Below are 16,070 nucleotides of genomic sequence, written 5' to 3' on the forward strand. Positions count from 1 at the left end.
TTAGTAGCTGTGAGAGTAATGCAGGGTTAAGACAGTGGAATCCCTGACTCTGAAGGATCATGTGCCCATTTTCAACACTAAATAGGTTTTATAAATACTTAATGGTGAAAGAACAGATAAGAGGGGACCTGATTTCCAGGGCACCTCATAATTGCTTGCAGAAATGTTTTGTGCTTTCTATACAATGAATTACTTAAGTGTAGCAGCCACTTTGGACACATAACTCCCACAGGCTACATTCCACTCATTACTCATTTCATGTTGGGATGGTGTTGGTTAAAGGATGAATTCCACTGTCTCATCTGAAGCATACCAACTGGGATAAGGTGATAACTAGTGGCTACCTAAATTATACATGCAATCACTCTTGTGGGGCTTAAATCCAGAATTTCCTGTCTTCCAAAGGCAATTGCACTACTGAGCTCAAGTTAATACAATGTATGTGGGGTTACAAGACATACAACACAAACAGGTCATTTAGCTCATCCATACTTGCGTTTGTTCATCTTGTGTTTCTTCCCCAAATCTATCTAAACCTGCTATTCCCTTCTCCATGTTTGTTTAATTTTCCTTATGCATGTATACTATTTGTTTCAACAACACCCTGTGGTAAAGTTCCATATTCTCAACAAAAAAATTATCCACTTTTTGTACACTGTGGTATTCTTTAGTATTAGTAGCTTCAATCCCATTGTCTGGAAAAACTTCAATAATGTTTGTGTATGCACACAATATAACAGCTTGAGGTGAAGGTGATGAGTTTCATCGTGGCTCCTTGCATATACTGTACTGCAGTCTACATTCTATTGTTACTCTATTGCAATCTTGCAATACTTCCCTAATTAGAGTTTCTTAGAAGCCATATACAGTTAGTCAAAGCAAGAGGACCAATATTTAAATAAAAGCAAAATACTGTGGATGCTGGAGATCTGAATTAAAAACAATGCTGGAAAAACTCAGCAAATCTGGCAGCATGCAGAGAGAAACTCAATGTTAGGACTAATAATTCATTTGAGACTTGTATAAAACTGTGAAAGACATGCATTCAGTGCTATAATACTTGCAGATGAGAAATGTCAGGTAATGAGTTTTAGTCTGGGTTTATTGTTTTTAATACATTATCATGCAAGAATTGGTATGATGGTGTTACAATATCTTGACAGCTCCCCCATGTGCTGGTTTTCTGAACTGTCAGGTTAGTGGCACAATAGAAGGAAGGATGATTTAATGCAGAGGGGGCAAGTGTAGACATGCTATATTACTTCTGTGGATTTTCAACTGACTTTCCCAAGAAGGAATTATAAGCTAAGGACATCGATGGCAGGCCAATGTAAAATTAAGTAGTTTGCTGGCACTTACTAATAGTTCCTTTTTAAACTGTCTTGCTAGTGGAAACTGCTAAGGAATGTTCTATTCTATATAAATTCAATACAATGTGAATAGTGCAGATAAATATTTTTATGAAGAAGTCAAAATAATAAATAGGATTCTGATAATGCATCAAAGCTGCAGTAGTCACTTAGCCCCTCAGATGACCCTATTATACACACCTATCTATAAAATTTAAATCATTGTTTCTATGATGTTGATAGTAACAAGCATTTGGTATTCTGAAGCAATTGTGCTGAGAACAAGCACCAATCCCTTCCAACCCTCTGGACTCTCACAATTCAAACATACCAAGTAGTATGGGCTTCAATGGTTGGATTGGCAGAGCTGCCTAGCTCAGAAGCTAGAGTTTCTGCATGTCACTGTGTATGAGGATTTTCCGATGAGCAGCTCATTAGTGGTATGAGGCTTCCGCAAGCTCTCTGCCACTGGTTTAAAGCAGAAATATTTTAGACATGCCATCCAATCTCTAAGCAGTTGCCGTTTCTCTGAACACTGGTTAGTACTATAATTAGCACACTTGTAACGTTACTCAGTCATTTTTAAACAGTTGAGAACTATGTCAAAATTACACTCGGGAGTTGGAGAGGGAACACAAGCGCAGCAAAACTACTTAATTATTGTAAACTGAAATTTATAATAAACATGGGAGGCATCCCATTCCAAATTAGACCAATTACCCCCTGAATGCTTGGCTCTTCCTAGTGATGTGCACCCCCAGCAATACTTTGGTACCTCACCCAAGGACTTGCTTTGTCTGTTTGAGTATAGCAGTGAATGCTGACTGTCTTAACCAAGCCTAATTCTGTTCTTGCCAGATGACTCATACGTTTTCCAACATGGTGTGACAAAGTTTGTTTGTCGGGAGCACTGAGGGCAACTGTTGCAATCTAGATTCATTTTAGAATACACGTAGTACAATACGATAGCAAGGTTTCTTTAGCCTTTTACAATCTGTACAGCTGCTAAATCTCACCATACAGCCTAGTTCCTTGAATTGTATATGGCAACCTAAAATTACAGATGCATTTGAGGTCATCCCCATTCCTCCAAGGAGTCTTGGCCACCTTGATCTTTATTTTGTGGAGTTTCTTTTCTGAAAAATAGAACCCAATTACACATACGTTAATGTTATAATAGAATGCTGATTTCTAGTTTCACTTTTCTCTTTGCCTCTCCCTTGTCTTCACTTTTAGTGAATACCTCATAAGAGGCAGTAGACAGATAGTTGCAATAATGCTGTTGCATAATCCTTACAAAGTTTATTTCCCTCAATTTTTCTCCTAAAGTTGCCAGTATCCTCCAATGCAGAAGTGGCTCATGTATAGTGTAAGATGGTAAGTGTGAGGCGAGCTATGATAGGTAAGCAAGACATACCTCTGGATGGTGGGAGGGAACTGGGTTCGATGAAGAATTCTTGATCCTGATCATTGTTCCCCACCCCCCCACCTTTTTATTTGTTCATGGGATGTGGCATTACTGGCTAGGCCACCATTTATTGCCCATCAGTAATTGTCCTTGAGTAGGTGGTGTTGAGCAGCTGCCTTGAACTGCTGCAGTCCATGTGGTGTAAGTATACCCATAGTGTTGTTAGGCACGGAGTTGCAGAATTTTGACCCAGCAACAGTGACTGAACGACAATCTATTTCCAAGTCAGGACGGTGTGTGATAGAGGGGAACTTGCAGGTAGTGGTGTTCCCATGCATTTGCTATCCTTGTCTTTCTAGGTGGTAGAGGTTACGGTTTGGAAGGTGCTGTTGACCACCTCCCCTTCTGCTTCCTCTCCATAACTATCCCACAATATGTAGTGGATAACTCCCATATATTTCAGTCTTACTACATGGTGTACTCTTCCTCTGAGATAATTTATGCTGACCTAGGGTAGTAGGACAAGGCAGGAAATTCCAGAATTATTCCTTTTTAAGGAGGAATAGTGGGGTACTAACTGGAATTTGCATTCATTCCTTTGGCAAATCAATTCTGAAAGACTTTGGGGTAAATTTAAATCACCTCATCAATGGCAATTAAATGGAGTGGATTACCTGCCTGAATTGCACTCCATCAATTTTAAATCCTTGACAACGATAACACCAATGAGGATAATCCTTACTTCACTTTGTGTTGCAGACGCGCATGTCAGTGTGTCACTGAGTCATACACACATGAAGATCTCGGGGTGACATGCATTGGAACGTTGCAATCTCAGTGCTCCTGGACTAGGAGAGGAAAACTAACCCAAATTTGCAGTCACTGTCAACTTTGCCATTGACCCTGCTGAAAAGCATTGATCAACATTTGAAGATGAGATTGGGCCTGGTTCTGTAGCTCCCCAGCACAATACTCAGTACAATAATGTAATAATTCAGAGAACAAATCCTACCATAGGAAATTTGAGATTTTGAATTTTGTATTTTTAATTAAAAATTGGTACCAATAAAACTAACCATAAAGCTGTCTGTTGTTTTAAAAAAAGCTGGTTCACCAATGTCCTTTGGTACAGGATTGGAGTCACTTATAGACCATATTTCACTGCCCTCTGAAATAACAACAATTAGTTGTAACTAGGGCCATGCATTAAATGTCTGCCTTCCCAGTAATGCCTGAGAATTAATTTAAAGAAAAGTTAAATAGCTCTGACATTCTTCATTTGGGCACTTGCAGGAATAATAATGACTACGTGGTGCGCAGATGACCCTAAATCCAACCTCCGCTAAGTGTTGATATCTTCAGACACGTGGAGAAAATTTGTGCAGCAAAATCAGGGTCTGAGCATAAGGCTATTTCACTGGGGACAAGCCCGATCCTGTATTTCCCTGATACCCAGTCCAACTTTTCTAATAGAGATTATCAATCAGGAATGGGAACTCTGGGCACTGGGGACAATTGTAACACCAAGGCAGAGATAAAAACAAACCATGAACCGAATCGATGACCTGATGGTCCAAATGCTTAGAAGGACCATGTGGAACCTGCTGAACTGAGAATTCCCAGCTTCTACGTGCGGTCCGAAATGCAGCTTTTTCCTCACCTGCAAGTTCCGGTACTTGTGTGCTAGATCCACATTGGTCCTTCCTTTCTGGAATGGGTATGACCAAAGAATAGAATTCCAGTGATATCCCATTTTCTTCACTCCATCTAGGAGGTAGCTAACTTCCTTTACTGTGAAATCCTTGCGCTGCCGCCTTTTTGTCTTTGGTTTCATTCCGGACGTGTTTTCGCATGTGTCTGAATGCTAAAGCAAAAAAAGGGACATTATGCAGTTCTTGCACCAATCCAACATAAATAGCACACTCACATGTTGATTGGTAAATTACTGTCTAACATGGTGCTCAGATGTAGGCTGGACAATTCTAAGTTAAAGTCTAGGACTGGAAAGCGTGTTGATAACTCCCCCAAGGGAAGGCCATCATTCAGATGAAACGTTAAACTGTGGCCCCATCTACTTGTGTGAGTAGTGAACAAGGATGTCCAAAAACCTATAGCACAATTTGACAAAGAGCAGCAGGTTCGCTTTCTCTCAATCAACACCACCTAATACAGAGTGATTGGTCTTTCATCTCATTTGGCATTTGTGCGTACACTGGTTGCCATGTTTACCAGCATACCTAATAGTAACTATACTTCAAGAGTAATTTATTGGTTGCAAAGTACTTTGGAACATCCTGAGGATGAGCTGAAATGGTATTTAAAGGCAAGTTCTTGCTTTAGTGGTTGAAGCATGGAATCAGTGAATCCAGTTTAAGTTGCTGGTAGGAACATTTGGTTTCTGGGCTGAGAGGGGTAAGGGGAAGTAAAGTAAATCAAACACCATTCTTGTCGCTAACTGCTATCTGGTAAAGCAGATGGTTGAACAGGATAGCCCTACTCAATGTAGAATTGCTTGCTCAGTTAGGATTACAGATGCAAGCTGTTTGCCAACCTGTGGGTTTCCAATCTGAAGGTAAAACTGTTGGGATTTGCGAAGGTCAGTGTCCAGGACTTTACTGGCTCTTCCTGTGAATTACCTTGGCAAATCATGGCAGGTTTACCTTTGGGTTGTCCCCAGTCACTCGGAACTAATGGTGTGAGAAGAGATTTCAGTTTAAGATCAAATTAGATTTGGATCAAGTTACAATGATGTATCAAAATGCACTGCTGGCCACCCCATGTGCCACAGTTGCTCAGAGTTCATTCAATGAGTCACTCAGCCATACAGAGCAGTCAGGTGAAGTACCAGAGTGCACATCAACATTGCTGAACAAGCGACTAATAGGACTGGGAGAAAACAACTGATGAAACAAACAATATACGGTTGAGGCAAAAGATGTGATAAACATCACACTTGTTAAGATTGTTTGGCTGGGAAATGTGATGGACAGCAACAAATAAACAAGAATGATAAATGAGCCAGAAATTCAAATCCATCTTCCATTGATCATGAATAAACCTGACCTCTTACGTACACAGCTTTAAGGTTTGGCAATGTTAACAAATTATGCCTTTCACTTTCACATGATGCTTCAGCAGAGTTGAGTGAGCATATTTTACTGTGAAATATTAACAGCACTTCTGTGTTCAATCCCTAGCTCATCTCATTTGGGCAGCAGTTTGAACAGTCCTTGGTGCCTTAGGTTTTTTGCTTCTGATTATTAGAAAGGATGAAGTTAGGAACATCAACTGAGCACAGGGTTAGGGTGAACTATGATGCCTCTACAGCCACATTTCACGTCAGCCTGAGGTACCAGACATTTACCTTTGTAAATGTATCCTAGTATGAATAGGCACTTTCAGGAGGAGTGGAGAGAATTGGAAGGGCTGATTGTCTGCGGACTCACCACTTATGATCCTTGGTCTACACTCCAGCCGCTAACTTGGTGCAGCCTAAATACTATTCAAGAACTCTGTTTCTCCAACTCTGGCATCTTGTAGATTCCCCATTTCCTTCGCCATTGGTGGCCATACTTTCAGCTGCCTAGGCCCTCAGCTTTGGAATTCCCTTCCTAAACCTCTCCATCCCTCTCTCTTCTCTTCCTTCAAGATGCTCTTTTAAAACCTGTCTCTTTGCCCAAACTTTTGGTCATCTGTCCTAGGGGAGGATTTTCCCCTCGATGACCGCCCGCGATGGGCGGGCCTGGGTCAGGCCACAAGACCGACCACCTGACCGCAATTTCACGCTGGCTGGCTGGCCAACTAACGGGCAGCCAATGTGAAGGGCACACTAAGAGCCTCTGCGCTGCGGGGGTGGCGGGGGGGGGAGGACCGTGAGCGCTGAAGTCTGCGCATGTGTGGGGGCGTGCACGCTGACAGCTCCCTGAAGGCACAGAGCCGGCTCAGGGAGCTGAAGGATTTAAAAATGAAAAGTAAAGTTTTTACATATGATATAAACGTGTCCCCGCAGGTGACTCAGTCACATGAAGAGGGACATGTAAAAATGGAGGTTTAAAACACTTTATCGTGTTTTTAGTCACCGTTGGAAACCTCAAGCTGCCCGCAGAGGCCGCTGGCCTATTCGCCCGCCCGCCAACCATCCGAACGGTTGAGCGGGCAGCGGAAAATGCAGCGTAACTGATTACTTAAGGGCCCTAATGGGCCTCTAAATTGTCGGTGTGCGTGCTGCCGCCTCTTGTGCGCGCCCGCTGATTGAAAGATCGCGAGGATGCACGATGACGTCGGGATGCTCGCCCAACATCATGGCGCACTATTTCACACCCGTTCAGGTCGGGTGCACGCCCGCCCGCAGGATGAGAAATTCTGCCCCTGAGCTCTCCATTTGTTGCTCGGTGTCAGGTTTTGCCTAACAATTGTGAAGTGTCTTATGGTGTTTTATTACTGGTATGTTAAAGGTGCTACATGGAATTAAAGGTGCTCAATTAGTCAAAAGAACAAACACACAAAGGCATCAAAATCTGCCAAAAAGGAATTGCCTTGCACTTCAACAATAAAAATGTAACAGTAAACAAACCTTATTGTCATCAAAAGAATAAATATGATCCCGAAATGTGGTTTGGTTGCAGACCTGTGGAGTCCACAAACCTTTTCTGCAGTCTGACTGGTATTTCTGATCTGTAAAGTAGAGTTGTCCACGTTACTGTTCATCTGCATTTGAAATGAAGCATTTACTATGTGCTAATATGCAGCTTTCAACACAATTTGAGCAGTTAGAGTGAGTTAGAGAACAGAAACAGCGCAGTCAGATTTCCAGCTCCTGACTGTTACTCCTGCTTGTCAGTGTAAGTGGACATTGGATGATGACAGATTCAGGATTGGGCTCAGCTTTTGATGACCACAAGGGCACCTAATGGTTAACATCCATATTATCAGGGAGAACGACCATCTGGCTCAGGGAGCCAGCTATAACCAACCAATATCTGGAACTGTATCGCAGTATTCATTGAAGGTGGAGGGCAACCGGAATCATAAGATTCTTCGTAAGGCTGTCTCCGCACCAACATGGCCCCTTTGTTCTAGATTCCCTCACCTGAGGAAAGTTTCTATCTACCCTATCAACTCCTTTAGCCATCCTAAACATCTGATTTAGATAACCCCTTAATCTTCTATATTCAAGAGATCACAAGCCTAGTCTATGCAATCTATTCTTGTAATTTAACCCTTTTGGCCCTGATATAATTCTGGTGAACCTGTCTGGCACACCTTCCAAGATCAATATATCATTTCTGATACATGATACCCAGAACTGAACACAGTTATTCTATACTGTATAAACTGAGACATTACTAGTTCTACACTGTCAGTATATTATATATATAAGGTCTAGCATGTAATTCAAGCATACAATGTTTTGGCTTGCAGGCAAGCAGACTACAAACTAAACTTATCTGACACTTAGTAGCTAGCTTAATAATAGACATTTGAATTTGTTCTGCCTCATGAGTCAAGCAAGCAATGAATGGTGCAGCATATATTGAGGTCTTAAAGGAAATCCTGGTTGGAGATGAGATACTCCCATCAGGGAAAGGGAAAACCAGTGCCACGTCAGTCCAGGAACTTGAGGACAAAACCTTGACTGACACTCCAGTGCAGTACAAAGGGAGTGTTGCGCCGTCAGAGGTGTCTTCTTTCAGATGAGATATAAAACCAATATTGGCCAGGACACTGGGCAGTACTCCCCTGCTTTTCTTCAAAATAGCGCCATGAAATCCTTTGCAACGTCTACCTGACAGCGTGGCTGGGGCTTCAGTTTTGCGTCTCATCTGAATGAAAGCGCCTCTGACAGTGCAGCACAATTTCAGTGCTTAACTGAATTTTCTGCACTGCCTTTGGTTAAGCAGGTGATGCCTTCAGAAAGTTAGGATGGAATGGTCTCCAATAGTCTATTAACATTTGCAGCAGAACCCCCCACATTGAAAAGTCTGAAAGACTGTAATTGTTTTTTGTTGTTGCAACTGCATCCATATTGGAATATTAAAGCAAGGAAATGATTTGTTCTTGTTTTAAAATCAACAGAGCTGTGACAATCCAGCTGCACAAATCAGTTTTGCAAATCGTGATGCAGATGTGCAATAGAAAGAAATTTAATAAAGGTTGGTTTCAATCAAATCCATTCTATACTGATTAAGTCAAGCTCAGTCGTGGAGCTCAAATTGGCCTCCATGTTCCTCCAGGTGACAGGAAGGAAAATCGATGTGTTCCCAGCCCTGGGCTGACAGCTGCTGAAATGTGTGCACCTGTGAACACTAGGTGAGGACAGGAATAAACTATCGACATTTAGAGGGCTGCTTGATACATGAGGCAGAACAAATCCAAAAGTCTACTATTGTGTGTGGCTGCATCAAGCTGTGTGTAGACCCTTGGTACGCAAACACCAAGTGTCACAATGTGCTGAGGTTCTACCTGTCCCCCGGTGTTGCGAAGGATGGGTCTGGCCACGCTGCCGCAGAACGCTCCAGGTAGTTGGACCATGCCGTACCACCTGTCCCTCCTGTAAAAATTTATGCAGAGAAACACTTTTGACTACAAGTCTATCAGGGGTGGTCTGCATGTAACATCCTGGAAGCTCTGAGAAAAAAGGAGATGGTGGATCCTGTTGGATAGTTCCCCGAGCAGACTGTCAAAGTCATTAGCTGCATGCCTCATCACCAGAACTTTCCAATAAGCACCAAGATGTACCTTGGCTGGTGGTGAGAAAGGCCCTCCCCGTCAGATACATGCCAGGAATCTCACCCCCTCCACACATTGTCCTTGAGGTGGCTGCTGTGGGGAAGAGACCATTGTTCACCTTGTGTGGAATGTGCCTTTGCAAAGAAGGTCTGGAGAGAGATGCAGTGGTTTTTGTTGAAGTTCATCCTGAGCAGTTCTGTGCTCTATGGGATGTTCCCAGGGAAACACACCGAGACAAACACCAACTGCAGCTGGAGGATCATCATCTCGGTCAAAGACGCTTTCTGGTCTGCCCGAAACTTGATGGTCTTCCAGCGCAAAGAATTGTCCCCAACTGAGTTTTGCAGACTGGCACATTTCAAGGTCCAGGACTATGTGCTGAGGGATGCACTAAAGCTTAGGCAGCCACCACAAAGGCGCAATGGGGAAAGGTTGCTGTCTAAGACCTTTCTGCCACAATGCACCAAAGGACTGGGAATTGTATAGACCCTTCGGGCTGTATGACTCACAATGAATGTATACGATGAAAACTAAATGTATCGTAATTGTATTGAAGCACCTCAAAGTGCAACACCTCAGATCTATGTAAATAACTTGAATACCATTGCATTGTCTGGCTGTCTGTAATGACCATCTTGAAAATGTCTGTAATATTCATTGAAAGAAAAACAATATTTTCAAGCACAACTATTCATTCTGACTACATTTTATTGCGGCTACACATTTTGCTCAACATGCACATCACTTTTTTTTATTTTGGCGTACCTCTTTCTTTTATAAAAACAGCACAGAATTTTTTCCAAATAATGGATTAGAATTTCCTGAATTACTTAAGATATTTTTCTTCCCCCCACTCTAAAGGTGCTGGGATGGGGTTCTGATGTGTGATGGCCAGAACTGAATGCAGTTACCTAAAGTGTATAAACGGAGAGACTACTAATGCTACACTCTCAGGTATATTATCTGCATAAGGTCTAGCATGTAATTTGAGCCTACAGTCTTTTAGCTTGCAGACAAGCATGCTACCAGCTAAACTAATCTAACACTTAGTAGCTAATAGACTTGTGGATTTTTTTTGGAAAAATATACTTTATTCATAAAATACCTGAAAGAAAATTACAAAACATTTCTAAATGGCCATCACAAAAAGTGCAATCATATTCAACTTTTCCGCATAGATCATGGGGTGCTTCAATACAATCAATTCAAGGCATTAATGTAAAATGTATTAAGCATTGGCCTTCTTAGCCAGGGATTATGTCCCATCTGGGCTGGTGTAAAATTGAAGTTATGAGTCAGCTTGGCTCATTAGCTACACTCCTACCTGAGTTGGCTGGTTATAGTGGCCATCCCCACAGGCACCTAATGTAGGATGAGTACTCTATCTTGGAAGATGTTGCCTTTTGCATGAGAGATTCAACCGAGGTCCCAAAGTGCAGGTTAAATATTCTGCAATTTGAGGAGTGGGAGAGTTCTCCTCTGCGTCCTAGTCAATATTTGAACCTCAACCCCAGTATATGTGGTCATTAGACCTGCTGCTGCTTGTAAGATGTTGCTGCGCACAAATTTACAGCTACATAAGTGTGACTATGCTTTACAAAGTAATTAATCAGTTGTGAAATGCCTTGGGAGGTCCTGTGGATTCGAAAGGTGCCATATAAATGCAGATTCTTCCTTTAAAAACACATTTAAATCACATTCTTAGTCCTACCGCTGAATCAAAGTGAGTACATGAAACAAACATGTGTGGTATTTCTGGCTGACCTGAATTCTCCTGCAATTTGAAAATGCCAGTATCCTCTGATGCTCCTGGGGAAACTTGACCCAGTGTCCTCTGTATATAGAAACCCTGGAGCTATTGTAGAGATAATGCACTATTTCACAGAGCACTGAGAGAAGCCATGAGAAAATAGCACCAAATTCTCAATTAAGAGTGCATAGCATCACTTAAGCTGTGTTCAAGATTTAACAAAAAATCTTTAATTTTAACAGAACAAGTTGGAAATACACTGCAGGTCAATTAAAATCTGAAGTTTAAAGGACAAATTAATGTTTTGGGGCAAGGGGCTTTAAAATTTCAATTCTGATGCCACAACTCACCTGAAATTGATGATAATGACTAACTTATGCGTTTTGTAGAATTTCTACTTTTATTTCAAATCTCTAGTTTTTTATCTCCCAAGGTAACCTGAGGTTTTGATTCTCCAGTTCTAACGATCATCTCCTTAAACCTCTCTCCTCTTCCCCTCTACCCACATCTCTAAGAAGTGCAAGGATTTCTGCATCACTAAGATAGGGACCACCTATTCAGCTGCCTCTGCTGTTTCCTTCCCTTCCTGTGAAGCCAAGACTCCCCACAGCCCACCTGTAGCAGTCTCTTTAGCTTCATTGCTTTGTTTCCCCCTCAGCACGCTTTCTTCAAATTCATCTCATCCACGAGATCAAACTCTTGTTTCCTTAACCCCAACCCATTAAACTCCCAGCCATCCAAACTTCCATCCTGGCACCCAAGCTTGCTGAAATCATAAATGGCTCCCTCTTCTCTGGAATTTGTTCCTTTCCATTCAATACCACAAATCAATTCCCACCCCCCACATCCTCAAATAATCCATCAACTGTTCCCGCAAACTATCATCTCATATCTTACTTTTCCTTCCAAAGTTCTTGAACTTGTTCTCGCCTCCCCGGTCCATGCCCATCATTCCAGTCTGAATCCTTTCAATTGGGTTTCTAACCTTTCCAAAGTGCCTCTAGCCAAGGCCAAGAACAACATTCTCTGTGACTATGATTGGGGTATGTTATTTATTCTTTTATCATCCCGGACCTCATCCACAGACAAGGGACCATCTTTCACACATAGGCAGATGATATCCACTCTATTTCTCCATCACCGCTTTCAACTTCAGTTCCTGTCTCTGTGATTGTCAAATTGCTTCTCCGTCATCCAGTCTTTGACGATCCACAATTTCATTCAGTTAAATGCATGAACGCTGGAGCTATCATTTGTGCCCCCACAGTAAAACAAATTCCCTCATTACTGTTCTCCATCCCTCTTCCCTAACCACTGACTAGGGTTGAATTGGACTGTTAGCAACCTTGGCATCATATTTAAATCCAAGTGGACCTTCTGAAGACACGTCCTTACCATCATAAAGACTGTCTAGATCCACTTCTGTAATATTGTTCACTTCTGCTTGTACCCAATAATTGGAATATTCCAATGCTTGCCTGGCCAACTTCTCATCACCCACCCTCTGTAAACTTTAACTCACCACTCAACTATCACCTCACTGAACTATACCATATTCCTGTCTGAATTTAAAATATTCAGACTTTTATTTAAGTCTCTGCATAGCCTTACCCTTATCTACTTTTCGAAACTCCTCCAGTCTCTGCCCAAGATTTCCATTGCTCCACTCTGGTCTCTTATACATTACCCCTTCTTTTTTCCCACCATGGCAAATGGTGGTTTCAGCCTCCCAGACCCTAGGTTCTGGGATTGTCTCCATAAACCCGGCCTATTCTTCTTTAACATCCTTTATAAAACCCACCTCTTTGTTTAATTTTTTTGGACAGCTTCTTAATATCAACTTTTGAGTCAATGTCCATTTTAATCCCATACATTTCTGTGAAGAGCCTTGGAGCATTTTTCTATGTTTAGGTATTCTATGATTGGAAGTTACTGTTGTTTAATAGAATCATACAGCATAGGAGGAGATGGTGTAGCCTATCGCACTTGTGCTGGTTCTTTAAAAGAACTATCCAACTATCCCTTGCTCCTTTCCCGTACTGCTACAAATTATTCAGTTCTAAGTATATGTTCGATTCCCTCCAATTTACATCATTTTTTTTTTCTTTTTAGATGTTGCAATAAAGCCTCTGGAGACCCAAAAGCCTACCTCAGCTATTAATGCCAAATCAGTGCTCTGCAGACAGGCTATAAGAATGGCAGCGACCCTGACTCAGTCCTGAGGTCACATGGTAGGGATTACATTGCCTGTCAAGTCTTCACCAATGATCTTGGAATAGCAGGCCAGTATTTCTGCATAGCCTGTGATGAGACACTAGCTGAAAGGCAAACACCGCAGATGAAAATATCTCCTGAACAGCATACTTAGAAAATAATCCAATATGGGGCTTTTAACTCTGTTAAAGGCATTATATTAGTGCAGGATGTGTGTGAGAAATTGAAATGCTAGGGCAAACGAGTACCCAAAGGGATGTGACTCAAATCCATTAGTCACAACTAGTTTACAGCATTGCATAAATTTCTGTCCATGCATGTGGAACTTTCTTCATCTGAGCTCTAAGCTTAACAATGTGTATTCTGCATAATATATACTTGACTGGGCTACTCTAAAATATTCATGAATCCAGTTGATATCTGTTGCGCTTTTTAAAAAGTTCAAAAACTAGTATCAATAATCTCTCTGATGACTGAGCATGTAGTCATTTGGTGTGACGCTAAACAATCCTAATTCCGAAAGCAATTTCGTTTTGCTTTTTACTACACCAAGGGATCTTTAATTGTCAGTGACCCTGGGATTGGGGATTAAATAAAGACATTAGAGTCCCTGGTCCTAATCATGATCTAGTGATTGCTGCTGCATTGTGTTTGTGAGAAGACATCAGATAAGGACAGGCTTGGACTCAGCTATGTTGACTTTATTGTTGAACACCCTGTCAACCGTCACTACGTTGGTTCAAGCAGAAATGTTGGCTCTTGGATAAGGTACCCCAGCATGAGCTACCATCTTCAGAGCAAGGGATTGGAAGAAATCATGATAAATAGAATTGTAAGTATATTGCTGTTTACATACGGGCATACGAGTTAGGAGCAGGAGTAGGCCACTTGGTCCTTGAAGCCTACTCTGCCATTCAATAAAATCATGGCTGCTCTGACTATAACCTTTGGCCTACCCCCAAAAACCCTTCAGCCCCTTGTTTATCAAGAATCTATCTACCTCTGCCATGAAAACATTCAAAGACTGCTTTTCCTCAGAGGTGAGAAGAAAAATTTTCTCTCAGTCATAAATGGGCGACCCCTTATTTTTAAACAGTGACCCCTCATTCTAGGTTCACCTACAAGAGGAAACATCCTCTCCGCAGCCACCCTGTCAAGACCCCTCAGGATCTTGTATGTTTCAATCAAGTTGCTCTTACTCATCTAAACTCCAGCGGATACAAGCCTAGCCTGTCTCATCTTTCCTCATAAGACAACCCGCCCATTCCCGGTACTAGTCTAATAAATCTCTTTGAACTGCTTCTAATGCATTTACATCCTTCCTTACTGTACACAGATGTGGTTTCACTAGTGTCCTCTACAACTGATGCATAATCTCCCTACTTTTTAGTATTCAATTCCCCTTGCAATAAATTATAACATTCTATTAGCTTTCCTAATTACTTGCTATACCTGCATATTAGCCTTTTATGATTCATGCACTAGGACACCCAGATCCCTCTGAATCTCAGAGCTCTGCAATCTCTCAACATTTGGATTATATGCTTATTTTTTATTCTTCTTGCCAAAATGGACAATTTCACATTTTCCCACATTTGCCAGATCTTTGCCCACTCACTTGACCGATGCATATTTTTTTTGTTGTCTCCTTCTGTCCTCTTTACAACTTAATTTCCTACCTATCTTTGTGTCATTAGTAAATTTAGCAACCATACCTTCTGTCCCTTCATCCAAGTCATTCATATAAATGGTAAAAAGTTCAGGGCCTAACAGTGATCCCTGTGGCAGACCACTAGTTACATCCTGCCAACCAGAAAAAAGACTCATTTATGGCTACCCTCTATTTCCTGTTAGCTAGCCAATCTTCTATCCATGCCAATATGTTACCCCCTATACCATGAGCTTTTATTTTCTGCAATAACCTTTGATGTGGCACCTTATCAAATGCCTTCTGGAAATTGAAGTGCAGTACATCTGCCGGTTCCTCTTTATCAACATTACATGTGACTCCTTCAAAGAACTCCAATCAATTGGTTAAACGTGATTTCCCTTTCACAAACCACGTTGACTCTGCCTGAGGACCTTGAACTTTTCTAAGTGCCCTGCTATAACATCTTTAATAATAGTTTCCACCATTTTTCCTATGACAGATATTAAGCTAACTGGCCTGTAGTTTCCTGCTGTCTCTGTCCCTTTTTGAATAAAGGAGTTACATTTGCTATTTTCCAATCTAATGGAACCTTCCCTGAATCTAGGGAATTTTGGAAAATTAAAACCAACACATCAACTATTTTACTAGCCGCTTTTTTTAAGACCCTATGGTGAAGTCCATTAGGATCTGGGGATTTGTTAGCCCGCAGCTCCAACAATTTGCTAGGTGTCCCTTCCCTGGTGATTGTGATTTTCCTGAGTTCCTCGCTCCCTTCCAATTCCTGATTTACAGTTATTTCAGGGATGTTACTTATATCCTCATCTCAACCCACACTGCTTCTACATTCTCATTTCCTGAACTTAGGTCATCCCACTCTAAAGAGCTAATTCCATCATTAATTAACAGATCAATTGATCTGCCATCTCTTTATTTTCCATTATTAATTTCCAGACTCACTTTCTACAGGAC

General features: G+C 41.5%; 1 protein-coding gene across 1 annotated transcript in view; it reads right to left on the reverse strand.

Moving 5' to 3' along the window:
* Nucleotides 1-1,084: 1,084 nt before the first annotated feature.
* The window catches only part of terb1 (telomere repeat binding bouquet formation protein 1), a 185,847-nt gene continuing 170,861 nt past the window's right edge, over nucleotides 1,085-16,070 (reverse strand). The window contains exons 19-21 of the mRNA XM_041191710.1: nucleotides 7,331-7,431; nucleotides 4,418-4,621; nucleotides 1,085-2,485 (exon numbers count right to left, since the gene is read on the reverse strand). Of these exons, the coding sequence (XP_041047644.1) occupies nucleotides 2,465-2,485; nucleotides 4,418-4,621; nucleotides 7,331-7,431 (326 nt within the window). The 3' untranslated portion in view covers nucleotides 1,085-2,464. The remainder of the gene's footprint in view (nucleotides 2,486-4,417; nucleotides 4,622-7,330; nucleotides 7,432-16,070) is intronic.

The sequence above is a fragment of the Carcharodon carcharias genome, chromosome 7, assembly GCF_017639515.1.
Source record: "Carcharodon carcharias isolate sCarCar2 chromosome 7, sCarCar2.pri, whole genome shotgun sequence".
Lineage (NCBI taxonomy): Eukaryota > Metazoa > Chordata > Chondrichthyes > Lamniformes > Lamnidae > Carcharodon > Carcharodon carcharias.